Source organism: Blennius ocellaris, assembly GCF_963422515.1.
Source record: "Blennius ocellaris genome assembly, chromosome: 4".
Lineage (NCBI taxonomy): Eukaryota > Metazoa > Chordata > Actinopteri > Blenniiformes > Blenniidae > Blennius > Blennius ocellaris.
The window spans coordinates 21,591,062-21,605,465 of NC_137653.1; the positions used below are offsets into that span (position 1 = coordinate 21,591,062).

General features: G+C 42.2%; 1 protein-coding gene across 1 annotated transcript in view; it reads left to right on the forward strand.

Annotated features, from left to right (window-relative positions):
* Nucleotides 1-1,778: 1,778 nt before the first annotated feature.
* The window catches only part of magi1b (membrane associated guanylate kinase, WW and PDZ domain containing 1b), a 159,882-nt gene continuing 147,256 nt past the window's right edge, over nt 1,779-14,404 (forward strand). The window contains exon 1 of the mRNA XM_080494807.1: nt 1,779-2,475. Coding sequence (XP_080350933.1) covers nt 2,178-2,475 — 298 coding nt within the window. The 5' untranslated portion in view covers nt 1,779-2,177. The remainder of the gene's footprint in view (nt 2,476-14,404) is intronic.

A 14,404-nucleotide genomic window follows, 5' to 3' on the forward strand; every position in this document is an offset into this window, starting at 1 on the left:
AAGCACCACCCGTCAAACCTGAAATGCAGGAATCTTGATCGGCAGGATCGTGGGGTTAAACACTTACTGTGGTCAGGAGCACATGAAGCTGAGAGAGAGAGAGAGATACGAAAATGTATTCTTTTTTTTATCAGGTCAAGTATTTTATAATCATCCTAACACATAGAGAGAGGAGCTCATGTTAAAATGTATTCATATTTGAGAGAAATTACAGTTTATCACACACATACTGTGTGATGTTAACAAGAGCTGCTTTAACTTTAACAGTCTGGACCAAGTGAAATATAGAAACTGACACCAGGCCCTGATTTAGAGACGCCACAAGCTCATTTGCCGTAAATGACACACCCAACAGAGACCCTTTCAGCCCCAAGCTGCGCGCATGCGTTCATTATGATGCTGCTGCCTTCACGTGCTGTTTGGATAGTACATGTATCCCTGCTGACTGACTGTAACCATGTGCACGGATACTTTCAGGCAGTAAAACTACAAAAACCAAGGAGTTTGTTTAGCAGAATACTGTTTGAGGAATCAGCGAAGTGATGCCCTGGTTGTGCAGAATCTCTTTTAGGTGAAAAATATGAAAGTTTGAACTAATTTAGACCAAATTCTGCTCATTATGCAACTGGACACAAGTGACTGAAGTCATGAATTAGTGATAATCCAAACTGCTCTTTTTACGCTGCTCTACTCAATTCTGAGGGGAACAGGTTGTCACTCCCTCACAAGTCACCGCAGAGAGAAACAATGTCAATCACACACATTCACATCCACACACAAGCCAATTTCGGGTCACAATCTGACCTTAAATATATGACTTTTGGACTGTAAGAGAAAACCAGGTATGAAACCTCAAAACCAGGGAGAACATGCAAACTCGAAAGGATTCAAACACAGCTTTATCACAAAGATGCAATGATTCTAGCCACTGCATCACTGTGCATACCCTCAAGTTGCAGTAAAAGACTTATATTTTGGAGTACTTGTATTTTGACGAGTAGTATTTCAAAGTCTAGAATTTTACTCATTAACTACATGTAAATTACTTCAATACTTTTCTAATTGTACATTTCTATGGAGTGAAAGCACACTTTGTAATAATATCATATCCTTTTGATTTGTAAGTTGGTGGCCAGTTATATTATCCCTTTAATAGATAAAAGTAATGGTTTGATCTAACATTTAAAAAATAATAATTATCCACTATTTCAAAAATTTAAATTGAACCGAACACCTATCGTGAAGCAGATTTTGAGTAAAGCAGATTGCACTTTTTTACGAGTATATTTTTTTCTGTTTTTGAGTGCTGTGTAAGTAATACAAAATGTTTTAATTGTATTTAATATTATTATTGTAAATCTTTATTGTGGTTTATAATGTAAAGCACTTTCTAACCATGTTGGAGAAAAGTGTATATAAATAAAGTTTTGTATTATTATCATCTTTATTCAAATCGAAACATGAACATATAATTTATGATGGTATGTGTATGTATTTTAATGAGTGGCATTTTTATGAAATTGGACAATTTAAAATGCTTGTATTTTCAGGATTAATCAGTTGTTTGAAGATGAAACTTCCAGTATGAGTTAGGTTCCGACAGTCCTTGAACGCATCACGGCCAGCAGCCTGGCGGAGTCCAGAGAGTCTGAGCGCAGCAGAGAGAGAGAGAGAGAGAGAGAGAGAGAGGCGTACCTGGTTAGAGCAGCCCAGGACCCCGCCGATCGCCGGATAAAGTCAGAGGTCTCACCCGGAGACAAGAAAACACAGTCACTTTTAACTGTGCCAAAGAAAAAAACGCCATTCAAAGTGAGTTTTTCCCCCCAGAAGAACCGAGAGGATTTATTCAGAGTGGATACGCGCGGGTCGTGAGGGACCGTGGCGGATGTAAGATGACATCGGTAAAGGAGGATTAAACTGCGGGGGGAAATGATGAGAACAATAATAACACAGTAAGGAGTCACTTCAGGGACGATAGGAATGGCTTGATTTTTTCTTTTTTTTTAACATTTTATTTTCCCATAATTATTGGGACCATACAGTCAGAGGCACTCATGTTTCAGAAGAAGAGAGAGAAAGTTTGCTGCGCGTCGCTCGGATACAAGTTGTGAGACGCACCGCTGCCAGTGACCCGTCACTGACACCCAGTTTGAGGTATCGGCTTGTAACTGTTAACAATGTCCAAACCCGTGCTGAAGAAGAGCCACTGGACCTCCAGGGTGAACGAGTGCTCCGTTGCCAAAGATGCCCGCGGTGACTTCAACGTGCCGTTGCGCGGCGGCGCGGAGAACGGCGAGTTCGCCTACATCGGACCACTTTACGCGGATCCGGTGACTTACCAAAGTGGAACATTAAACGAGGGAGAGCTGCTGCTGGAGGTGGAGAACCTCTCCATCTCAGGATTACCCTTATACGACATACAGACCGTGATCAAGAACTGCAGGGGTCCCGTCAGGTTGAAAACTGTCAGGCAAGGTAAGAGCTGGCCAAACTCCATCCAAACTTCTTCTGTTGAAGGTTGTTGGCTCTATTAATTAAGGAATGGGTTGAAGAAAATGCCCCAAATAGTCCATGTTGGTACATACGCATCTCATCTTCAGTTCGGCTCACATAAAATTCTACAATACATTTACAAATATTTCCAAATACAACATTATTGACCGTGCGTAACTGTGCGAGGTGAAATGTGTCTTGACTGAGTAAATTGGCTTAATTGCATCATGGGTGGGGACGTAAGTATCTAACTTTTTGTCCTAAAGCATGCAAGTTCAATTTGGCTTGTTTGAAAGGTCAAACTATCCTGCCAACTTTAAAAATTTTACTTGTGCGCAATAATGCAAGCATCCGATATTTAAGTATTGTGGATGCTAAACCTGTCATAATTTACCAGATCAGCCAAAATATGTTATATAAAAGATACGAATTTTTATTTTATCTGAGTCTTAACAGGCCACATGGAGAAATGTAGCGTAATTGTTGACTTCTTGAGGATTTAGTGACATTTTACACCTGGTCACTCTTTCTTCTGCACACTGCCAGGTGAACATGGGCTCCACATTGCTTGGTCAGCTTTCACGTTGGTTACCTCAGTTCCTCCCAACCCTTTGAAATGCTTTTCAGATCATTTGTATACCTGTGCTGGCTAGACTCCTAGCCACACACTACCTGAAATATGTCATCCTTGGAGGATTTACTCATCCCTGGACTTGAATTTAGGTTATCCTCATTAAGCTCAACCTGGTCTCAATATGGAGGCCTACAGGAACGTCAGGTGAAACTGATTAAGAGAGGAGATCAGTTTACAGCTCCTATACAAGCAGACACTCACTCAGAACAGAAAGTATAAATCTCATGGGCAGATCTCTTCAAAGAAGCAGCGTTTTTCCAGCAGTTAGTCGGAGCAGGAACATGGGACGGCGAATGGAAGGGCCAACATCCGGCCAGTGCGGCTGGTCTGGCTAGTTCGTGGTCAGCTTGACTCAAGCGGGGCCATGCAGTTTGACACTGACCGGCTCTGACAGGCTCTCAGCATGGACACAAAGACTGCTTAGGGGATGCTCGCAGCTGAGTTAACTTTCTGTAGGGACTGGAAAAAGAGCAGCAACTCTTCAAGGGCGGCTTCACAAATGTAGAACCTGTGATCGCCCAAAGCTTTATGAGCTGGGACTTCATAAGGTGCAGAATTTGATATGTGAAAGGTTTCTTTGTGAGAAACTGACAGAAAAAAGCCTTTAAGAAATGTCCAAGTGTCTTTTGCATGCAGTTAAAGTTATTACATTAAACAACTTCTTCGGCCTTATAAGCAGTCTGATCACATGCTGTAGACTTCTGTTACAAGGAAGGTTTCCAGGTTTAGAGTAGAAGAGAGAACTGATGTTAAGCAGGCACCTCTTGTTTTTTTTTATCACTCATTGGCTAACAAGACATTGCCGGTAGGCGGGACTTCGTCTTTGAGCTGTAATGTTACCAAACTCATCCTGCCTGTTCTCACAGCAGGAGTTTCAAGCTGTCACAACAGGTTGAGCTCATCAAGTGTCAAATTAACCAGTGACGGCATGGAAGTACATGCGTTACCTTTTGTATCCTTTCAAAAGAGCTTACTTGCAGACATCAGCCCAGAGGGCGATGAAACAAAGCTCAGGAGCTGCAGTCCACTTCCACACCGCAATTATACACATCCCCTGTATGCCTATTGCATTGTTTTGTGTAAACGCATCCAGCAATTATTAATACTGCCAGCGTTTTTCTTTTTAGGGTCATTTTAGTTGAGCAGCCTCATTCAGCCTGGTTTGATATTAATGGGGCCTGAGTGGCAACAAAACTGGCCTAATGTTATTTCACTAAGCAATAAAATAGCTTTCACCTCTGCATACTTTTCAGTTATGAGTCTCTGTTTTGTTTTATGTTTCTTCGAGTAGGGAAAAAAATGGAATAGTTGGAAAAAAACCCGTTTACATTTACATTTTTACGCTTTGAGATCCTGCTGGCCAGTTTTAGTCCATTGTTCCTTATGCTTGGAGTTCAATAGTTACAAACTGCGATTTTTATTAGTTTTGAGGAGGAATGTTATTATTTTTGTCCTCGTGTATGAGAACAGGTGTGGGTTTTTTTTTTTTAATTCTTGCCAGATTGAGTGCCATTAAATCGCTTCCTGTAGCTCTCTGAAACCTCCCATTTTAACATTTTTATATTTCTCTATAGGAAGTGGGATATTTCTCACCTTAAAGCTGCCATGACAGGCATTTACATGAAAACCACAGGTATAGGTTGTTTCTTCTTGAAAAGTAAATGGTAGGAAAGAAGTTGATTGTCTTCAATAAATATGTGCACACAGTCTGGGTGTGGGAGTTAGGAAAAGTCAGCCTAATGTAAATATTCATTTAGAAGACCCCACATTCTCATCAAACATAAAAACCATGGCCTGAGTGAAAAAAAAAAAAAAGGTTATAAATTCAAACTCACCGAGAGATTTCACAAACAAGCACAGAAGGAAGTCCTGAGTCTGACAACATGCAAATATGTTTCCCACTTTGCAATTCCCTGGCTGTCATGAACACATAGACAGATATTTGACATGAAGGGAGCTGCAGGGTGGAGGTCTGGTTTAGTTTGTATACACTGTGGTTTGATAATCAAAGATGCAAAGTACTAAAAATGATTACTGAAGCCGTCAACTCGCAATAATGAAGTAAAATGTGTCCTGACACAGCTGCTACGGGTCAATATGTTGTGATTATGGATAGAGTATGTTGCAATTTCTTTAAATGCATGTTGATTTTTAGAGCCGGAGGCAGAAAGAACACACTCACATTTGCACATTTGTGTTTATTTATACAGTTGCATTCTGGGAAGTCACTTCATATCTCAATATGACAGCAGTACTCTCGGTGTCATCATGAGTAGAGGAATTGAAATGGGACAGAATTATTTTCTCCTTTATTGTGTATGTGACTATATTGTTGTGAAAGTGATGAAAATGCCACCATTTTTGTTCGTTTATCAGCTTGATTGGAACTGGAGTGGGTAGTCGGTGCTGAGGCTCTGGAACTTCTCCCATTCAACTGTATTAACCATTTTGTGGAAGAAACGGTACATAACTCATTGTAGTGGATGGTCTACAGATGGTTAAACCCCCCCCCCCCCCTTGGCTATGTGAACTCCTGCCTCATAGTGTTTGTGCACTTTGTAATAACTTTGAACAATGGGAGGAAACTCGCTTCTCACTTTGGACCAATCAGAAATTTCAGGCCCCACACCCTGTTTTGCTGTCATCCTCTCTCCCAGTAGCCATCTGGGAATGTCGGGTGTCGCTGCTTTACAACGTCACGTGACCAGATTCCATTTCAAGTTTTTAATAATTCACACTGTCTGGGAATTTCCCTCCCTAATCAGCCTTAATTGGGAAAATATGCTTGGCAACAAGGGCCATCTGTAAAATCTGAGCGACCTAATTTTACCCTGTGCTTGTGCCACTTTCTCACTTTAATCAAGAGATGTGAGAAGAGGTATCGCTGCAGTGAAGTCACCGGTGTGCAGAAGCGAAACTGTATTTTCAGACTCGTCCGCTCAAATATACACACGCAAGTCCTTCTCGTCTGTGCTGATAAGAAGGCTTTAACCAGTTCCATTGCAGAGATTGTCACGTTTGCTTTGAGTATCCATGGAAAAGGACAATACACACATGCCGACGACACACCCTTCCTGAGCTGCGCTGAGCTCTGGCCGTAAGGAGTCCATGTGCAGAAGCTGTGGGAAAAATAACAGGATTATGTAATTAGGAAGCGCCACATACAAACACTGACATGAGCTCTCACTCCTCAGCCTTTAGAAACAAGCTGCTACCAACCTCGCGTTACAGTTTAATGCTCTTTCTGTATTTCACACAAACAGCTCCTCTGTGTTTGCAAACAAATGTTCACATTATGATAAGAGCTCGCCAATCTCATAAAAGCCTGGAACTTCTGGATGCATAATCTTCATAAGGAGCTGACCTCCTGCTCCACATATGCAAACACTCTATGGATAATGCACACAGAATCACAACAGAGATGTTTCAGATTGAGAGCAGATTAGTGTCACGCTCGAGCCGGTGTGAAAACGCATGCTGGGTCTGTTAATAATATATGCCAGCCTGCGAGCCAGTATGATTTTACAGGGCCTATTACGGTGTAGGTTTATGATTAGCATTTTAATGAAGTTAAGGTTAAAGAGGGTAAGTATGTATGTGCTACTAATGACGGTGCTACTCGAACCGGAGATTATACCCGCTACATTAGACTTTGAGGATATGAGCTGATTTCATAAAAGACACGCCCACTTTAGGGTCTCAGTATGATCGCAAACTTTGCGCAGCTTCAAGCACATGTTAGCAGGGACAGTGTTTTATTGTTGTTTTTACAGCACGTAGAAGCTTTTTTGACTATTGCAATTTCCTGTAACTGCAGTGTTGCCCGTGTGTAAGAAGTTATTTTGTCGTTGTGAATGAAAGGCAGTGTCGTTTTTAGTTTTACTCTCAAATGCTATTGGGAAAAATAGAGCTTTATCTGACACATTTAGACTGTTTTCTGATTTCTGATTACAGTGTTTCACCAAACTGGACACGACAACGTAGTTTTTCTGAGGAAGTGACATCAATCTAAGACCCCGTTTATACGACAGCGTTTTTGAGTCAAAATGGAAAACTTTTGTGGCGTTTTGGGCGTCTCCTCCAACAACGGGGCTCAGGGCCACTGAACAGGCAACTGTTGTCAACGCAAAACAAAGACGCACAACAAAAGTGTTCTAATGGAAGAATGACTCAGAGCTTTTGTAACTTGCATGACCTATGGTTTTACACTAAAGCTTATTTTGTTGTTTTTTTTCTATTTGCTATTACATTCACGGTAAATTGAGTTCCAAAAAGCTGCTCCTCCAAAACCCAAAGGAAAAGGCATCCCCCTGACTGTATTGTATATCCCACTCGTGTCTCCTCAAAGCTCTCTGGCGCCCCCACAGGAGGCCTGGACTACACTTTGAAAAGCACTGTTCTGGAGAAATGTCAGTCATTTTTGTCTGTGTGAAAGCATGTGCTTTACAGGAATGAAACTGCCTGGAGTTCATGGGTTTCCCCTGTTAGCTTTGCAGCACGTGACTGTTCTATCTCTCTCTCTCTGTCTCTCTCTCTGTCTCTCTGTGTGTCTCTCTCTCTCACTGAAATCCGAATCCACTTCATGTGAAAAAAAAAGAAAACCACCCATCCCTCTCCCTACCCAATCAGGAAACCACTGTGCCACAGCTCCGACTGTGTGTATTTCTTTCCAAACTGCATTTCCATGAAGCGGCCGGCGTGATGAACGAGGCCTCGCTACGCTATAAATTTCTGGTTGCAGAAAATATCCTCGCTCTCTTGTAGTGTGGGGAGTTGCTAACTAGATCCCCTCCCGCTCAAATTTACAGCACCGTGTCAGTGCGTTAACTCCGGTTCTGTGTGTCTGCGTAATTGTGCCTGGCAGGGATTGCATATGGAAGTGTTTATTTCCTCTCTCGCAGCAGGAAGTTGGATGCCCCCCTCCTCCTCGGCCCAGCACCTTCTTCCACCTTTGTATTTTCTGACAGCGTTGGGACGACTTCACTTCCTCCCTTACAGCCAACTTTCGGGAGAGATTTCTGGCTTTAATTTGAGTGTGGATGTGTGTTTATAACTGTGTGTGTGAGTGCGAGATGTAGGGAGAGCTAAGTCACATGTGTACAGTGTAAGCAGAATAAGCAGCATAAGCACACTGCCTCCTCTCAGCTGAAAGTGTTTATGTGTGTCGGTGCTGAGCTTAAGCTCCATATTTAAATACACTGGAGGGACACTCAGTTACCAGCTAAATAGACCATGAAATGCTGTCTCACTAATGCAGCGCTTTCTGTAATCCCACTAAGAAAGAGCATATGCACATGTGTGCAGTCTCCGTCTCTTGTTTGCCGAAGAATAGTCTTTCTCTTCCTAATGACTCTGAGTGTGGGCCGTTGCATTGAGTGTGAATCGGAATTGGTCACACTTGGCACTCGCAGTTACACACTCTGTCAGAAGGAGAGAAAGGCCAACTAATTTGCGATAGTGAGTTTAGTGGGACGGGAGGGGCGAGCGAGGCAGTACCCTTTGAAGATTCACCCACTCGCCTCATTGTGTGCTTGTACGGGGGGGGGGGGGACATCAAGACTTTCAGATCACAATAAAAATGCATTGCCCACCTCTCAGTCTTTTGCCCGTTTCATTCAGTAGCACATAAAGTGTAAAAGTTGCATTTTCAGTGGCTCCAACCATTGTTGTGTAAACACAACCTTAAAACGTACTGAGAGAAGTCCATTGTCTACTGAAAACGTTGTTGTGTAAACGAGGCATTAGTGCAATTTGAAAGTTTGGAGATGATTTACATGAAGGGTGAATCTGAAAAGGAATACGCTACCAATGAAAGATGGAACTTTACTTGTATTTATTTATTGTACATCAATTCATTATCCTTAAGTGCCCAATAAAAGTGACCTTGGTTGGCAAACCTTTTTGTTTCTTGTCGGGCTCCACAACGTATTGCAAACATATTATCATGACATCAGCAAAATTCATACCGTGAAAGAATTCCTGTACTGGAATGTATATAGATTATTTCCATCCACTGTGTTTGACTGAATATGAAAAAAAAAGAAAAGCTTAGTGGACTTTAATTCACAAAGTCTAGTAGCCCAAAAATCAAGCAATGAAATGGCCAGTTGATGTCAACAAACCGCTCTGCTTTTGAAATGTTGCTTCAGACACAGATGTGCTGGGGGCAGGGATAAACCCAAAATTAGAGGGCTCAGTCACAGCTGAAGTAAATTGGGGACGAGAGAGACAGCACTGTTCCTGTGATCAGGTTTAACAGTGACCCTCAACCCTCTTCGCCCTTCAACCTCCACCAATGAGTAGGCTCGACTCAAACTCCAGAAATCTCTCAGCATCAGAAGAGACTTCTTGAGGATTTACCCTCCCGCTCCTTTTCTGTCTCTCGGCAAGTTGCAATATGATGAGCTCTTGATGAGTCCAAAGGTTCAAAATCAAAAGCGTTGTGCTTTGGTTCAGTAAACCAAACACCAGCAGAGTTTAGGATGAGCTGATGGACGTAGCCAGAAGGTACTTGACATATTACCACTCTGCCAATCACATTGTCTGCTTAGCATAATCCACCTGCTATGAGGTTTAAAAACTAAAAACAACCTCAAATTAGTCTCCAAACGCAGAACTGGTGAACGTCTGTAGCAATTTTTTCATGATTTTAGCACCTCTAACCTTGTCTTCATGAAATAAGAATATAAGAAACAAATTAAAAAGAAATGATTTAGACTTAAAAGAAACTTTACGTTGGTTTTGGACTGGTGCTGTTAAAGTGTGTGTCGTGTCAGATCGTTTAATTGAACCAGTTATTGAGTTAATTGCTTTTCCTGGATAGTCCCCACCATATTATTGTACTGCGAGTAGCGAGGTTCATGGCTAGTGAGGCAGCATCACATGTACAAATGTACGAAGCCATTAATTATTCACTATGTGATTGGCAGCAATTAACAGGTTGTTTCAGATCTCATATTAGCATTATTGATAGATGGATAGATAGATAGATAGTGAACTTTGGATGAAATTAATTTCATTCATTACATGAGATGAATGTGCATGTTTTGCACGTTTAGTGTGCGTTTTAATCGAGTTGCTCTCCAAGCTTTCTCCAGTTGAGTCGGGATGACTGTGGAGTCACCAAGTGAATAATGACACTTGGTGCGGAGACACCGAACGGCAGCCACATCGCTTCTGTTCTCCCTCTCCTGCTCAGCCAGGAACCGGATCATATGCATGCTTGCAGATAGCAGTCGTGAGTGTGCGTGCCCGCTCACACTTTATGTGCCCATCTGCGAGTGTGCGTGCCAGACGGGCTGACGTGGCCAGGGCTCTCTGTCAACTCGGCTGCTGTTAAACTCACATGAGATGTGGCCATGCCTCCAGCGAGCACGGCCGGGAAGCTAAAGGGATGGGATGGGTAGTGGCTGAGGGCAATATTAACGTGGCTGAGACTGAGACCCAGAAACTCTTGAGGCGCTCAAGAACAATGCCACGCTTGAAAAGTTTGAATTCTTTGAATTCACTCCTCCATGGAGAAGAATTAAGTGCTTTCCTAACTCTCCTTGACTTCTCCAGATACATGATAGTTAAAAGACACTTAGTGGCTTATATGAACTTAACTCATTGCCGGTAAAGCTAATCATTAGCTTGTTATCTCGCTGGTTGTGGTTGCACCGAGAAACTCAGTCCTTTATCTCTCAGGCTCCTTTAGAATATATACAAAGCTCTTTTCCGGCAGTCTGCTTCCTCCTTTTCTTTACCTTTAATTGCATTCTGTTTGAGGCGGTAGGGTCTGTTTACACAAATCCCCCCCCCCCCCCCTCATGTGAAATCTTCAGGAAGCTTACTCGTGCACATTCACATGCACACTCAGACAAAACAAGGGAGTATCTGCAGGTTTTAGAGAGGAGTCCAGCCCTGATTAAGAGGATTTAGACATGTCTGTCTGTTGGGCCACAACAGCAAACAGGCTCTCCCACTCACAAAGACCCCTAAAGCTCCCAGACTCTTCTCGCTTCTGCAGCTCGGCCTCATTCCTCCTCCTCTTGCTCATCTTTGTCGCTCCATTCAATCACTGCCTTAATCTTTCCTTCATGCCTATTGTCATCTGACTACATGAATTGTGATGGCTCTTATTGAGGGCCAGTCTATTCTGAGTAAGCCCCCCCACCTCTCCCCAACCATCCACCTTCTATGTCCCTTTTCCCTCCTCGATTGTCTGAATGAAAAGATTGGTGAGGCAGGTCATCTCACAGCAGTTATGGGTGGCAGTGTGTGGCAAAATAACGAAGACAGCTTTATGTGGGTGGCAGTCACTGTGAAGGGGAGGAAACTTTGAAAGATATGACATCAGGGGGACAGATTGGAAACATGTGTCAACATCTGTGGTTTGTAAATAGGCTCTGATTTGATGAACTAACAATAGTTATTTTAGTAGCTGGAGCATATTTAGTCACTGAGGCGTTTACTGCATTTACTTTCCAGCTGAAATGTATTTTTTTGAATTCAGATGTCTCACACTTCTCCCCTGTCTAGAAATATATATGATGGTATGGAAACACATTGAGGCTACAATTAGCTGGAAAGCATCAGGACACCAAGCAGCTTCAGTAATCTCGCACGATTTCAGGGTAGATGTGATTGTGTCTGCAGCTTTGTAGGTGGTCTCTCAGCTCTTATTGTTCTGTAATAACCAGGCGGCTATCGAAAGCACTTAGCAACTGAAGGGCAAGCTGTCTTCCCGCCGTCACACAGATCTGATGTCTCTTTGCACCATCTCTTAGCTGGATGCTCACAGATTGACTCAATCACCATAGAGTCTAGTGTCACTTGTATTAAACGTACTTTCTTTGATGATACACAGTTACAGACAAGAGAAGCACACAGGTAGGTTGTGAACGAAACGTCCATCCCTCCATCCATCTTCTTTACTGCCTTGCAACTATTGAGGCTCGTCAAGAGTTGGAGGAAGAGTACTACCAGATACCCTTTTATCAATGTCTTTTTCTTCATGGTGTCATTGCAATTTTGTCATAAGCACTTTAAAGTTCTGGCCACGGTTACCGAAAGAGACATCCAACAAAATCATCCTGACTCACTTAAACTTGATTAACTCGGATGAAACTCCATGCTCCTTGGCTTAGAATTGCTCATCTGGTCTCTAATAGTAAATAAGGGCCTCATTTGAAGTAGTTATATTGAGTTTTGAGATCAAGTATAATTTTGGCTTGTTTACTTCGACTGTACGATGCCAGCTAGAAAAAGAAGCAGTAAGTCTTGAACATGTGCAGTCATGATTACAGTGGGTTTTTAGGATCTAGACACTGGAGACAGAAGCAACAGCTGATACTTTATCATCACTCTCTTAATAACCGGTGATGTGTCAAAGGAGATTTATTACCTTTTTTTTTTTTCTAAAGAATTTCTCTCATCCTGTAGTTGCGGCACCTGAGAATGAACACGCAACACATTATAATGGCCTTGCAAAAATGAATGCAAATTATTTTCAAATCATGTCCAGTCTTTTCCATGCCACAGCCTCCAAGTTGTAGTTCAGCTCTGAAACAGGTTGGCACTCGTTTTGTGTTTGAATCTCAGCATCATGGCTGCAGAGTTTCATTGTCCATTGTTTTTATGAGTGTGATCCAGAAAGGTCAGTCTGCATAGGGTATTTGGAAGGTCAGTGCACACACAACAAAGAGTTTGTTCTTATTTTTCTCCCTTCGAGAGCCAGTGCACACACTTGCCCTTTGACTCCATTAAACTACAAGAGTGAATAAACTAGAGCAGCTTACTGATGGTATCTTAATGGGACAAGCAGAGACTGATCGGCAAAGACAATAGAAGGACTGGATATTGTGAGGCCACGGATTAGAATCAACAGTAGAAATCGAGGAACAGGGATGTTGATGTCTGGCTGATTTTGACATGACAACTCCAGTCTACATTTAAGACCATAGTTGAAGTGCAATTTCAAGTGGAGTTTTGAACATCGACAGAAACACGAACTCACTAAGGCCCTGTCCGTATGAAGTGTAAATGCATCGTTTTTGCATTTTCGTTTGAGAAACATTTTGCATTTGCACAGTAACGTTTTGAAAAAAATGTCTGTTTACATAGAAATGGCAGTAATGCTGAAAATTATTTAGGTAGCATGCCAGGAGTTGGTGCTTTTGTTTGTTTTTTCTAATGAAACTCGCGCACATAACAATACGCTATAAACATTAGCCGTGTTGAGTACACAGACATCCATATTGGCAGAAGTTGGATTGCTATTATGGGTGACTCTCAGTTACAAAGCTACCAAGTCCCAGGAGAATAAGGACTGGGAGCCATGACACTCTGGACGTTGCCATTGATGTTGTTGTCCGTCTACTCGGATCATTTTCAAAAACTTCCACCTTGGGAGCCGTTTTGAAAAAGTTGCATTTTCAGTGGCTCCAAGAACCTCCGGGACACCCAAATTAAGTTTTTTCTTTGTCACTTGAAAATGGTTGTCATGTAAATTGGGGCTAATATTTGTGGTACAGACGAGTTAAGGGGCAGATATTTAGGCCACATCCACACCAGGCAAAACGATCTTTTTTCTCTCCGAGGGTCTCAAAAAAAAATTATAATTCTGTCCACACGTCACTATGAACACGGCTCAACACGAGGCTTCAGGGTATGTAGTACACATGCCACGCCTTTAGAGATGCTGTGACACACAAAACACCAAAAATGTAGAAGAAGACGGAGCATGTAGAAATTTAGAAGTAGACTCCTGTTCATAAACCTGTATATAACTCTATAGTTCTATCGGTTTATGGCCCGGCTGGTCCTGCTGCTAGCGTCAGTAGCTTCTGCAGTTCCACCGGAGCTTATAGTCCCTGATTGTTGTGGTTATTTGATGACATTGTGGGGGTGTGGGGGGGGATTACCTCATCTTATTTCCACAGATGATTGTCTTTGCCTGTGAACCCGACCCCCATGGTCCAGGTCAGGAACAACTGCTCTCTATGCTGCATCTCCACGTGCAGCAAGACTCTTCATCTTTTCCAAGTTAAAAGCTGATTTTTCCCATCAGTACTTGATGCTGTGCTCATTGCTTTGCTACTTTTCAAAATGTAAATGTGCCCGATGGTAGATATTAGAATTAAAAGATTACGGCTCATATTATCGCACTTTATATGTAAAATTTTGCACTGTGATTCTTCCCACAGTTATGATAATCCTCTTCTTTAAAGGAGAAGAGACGGTGAAGCACCGGCTTGTGTAAAGTTTGACGTAAAGTGTAATGCACTTTTTTTTTTT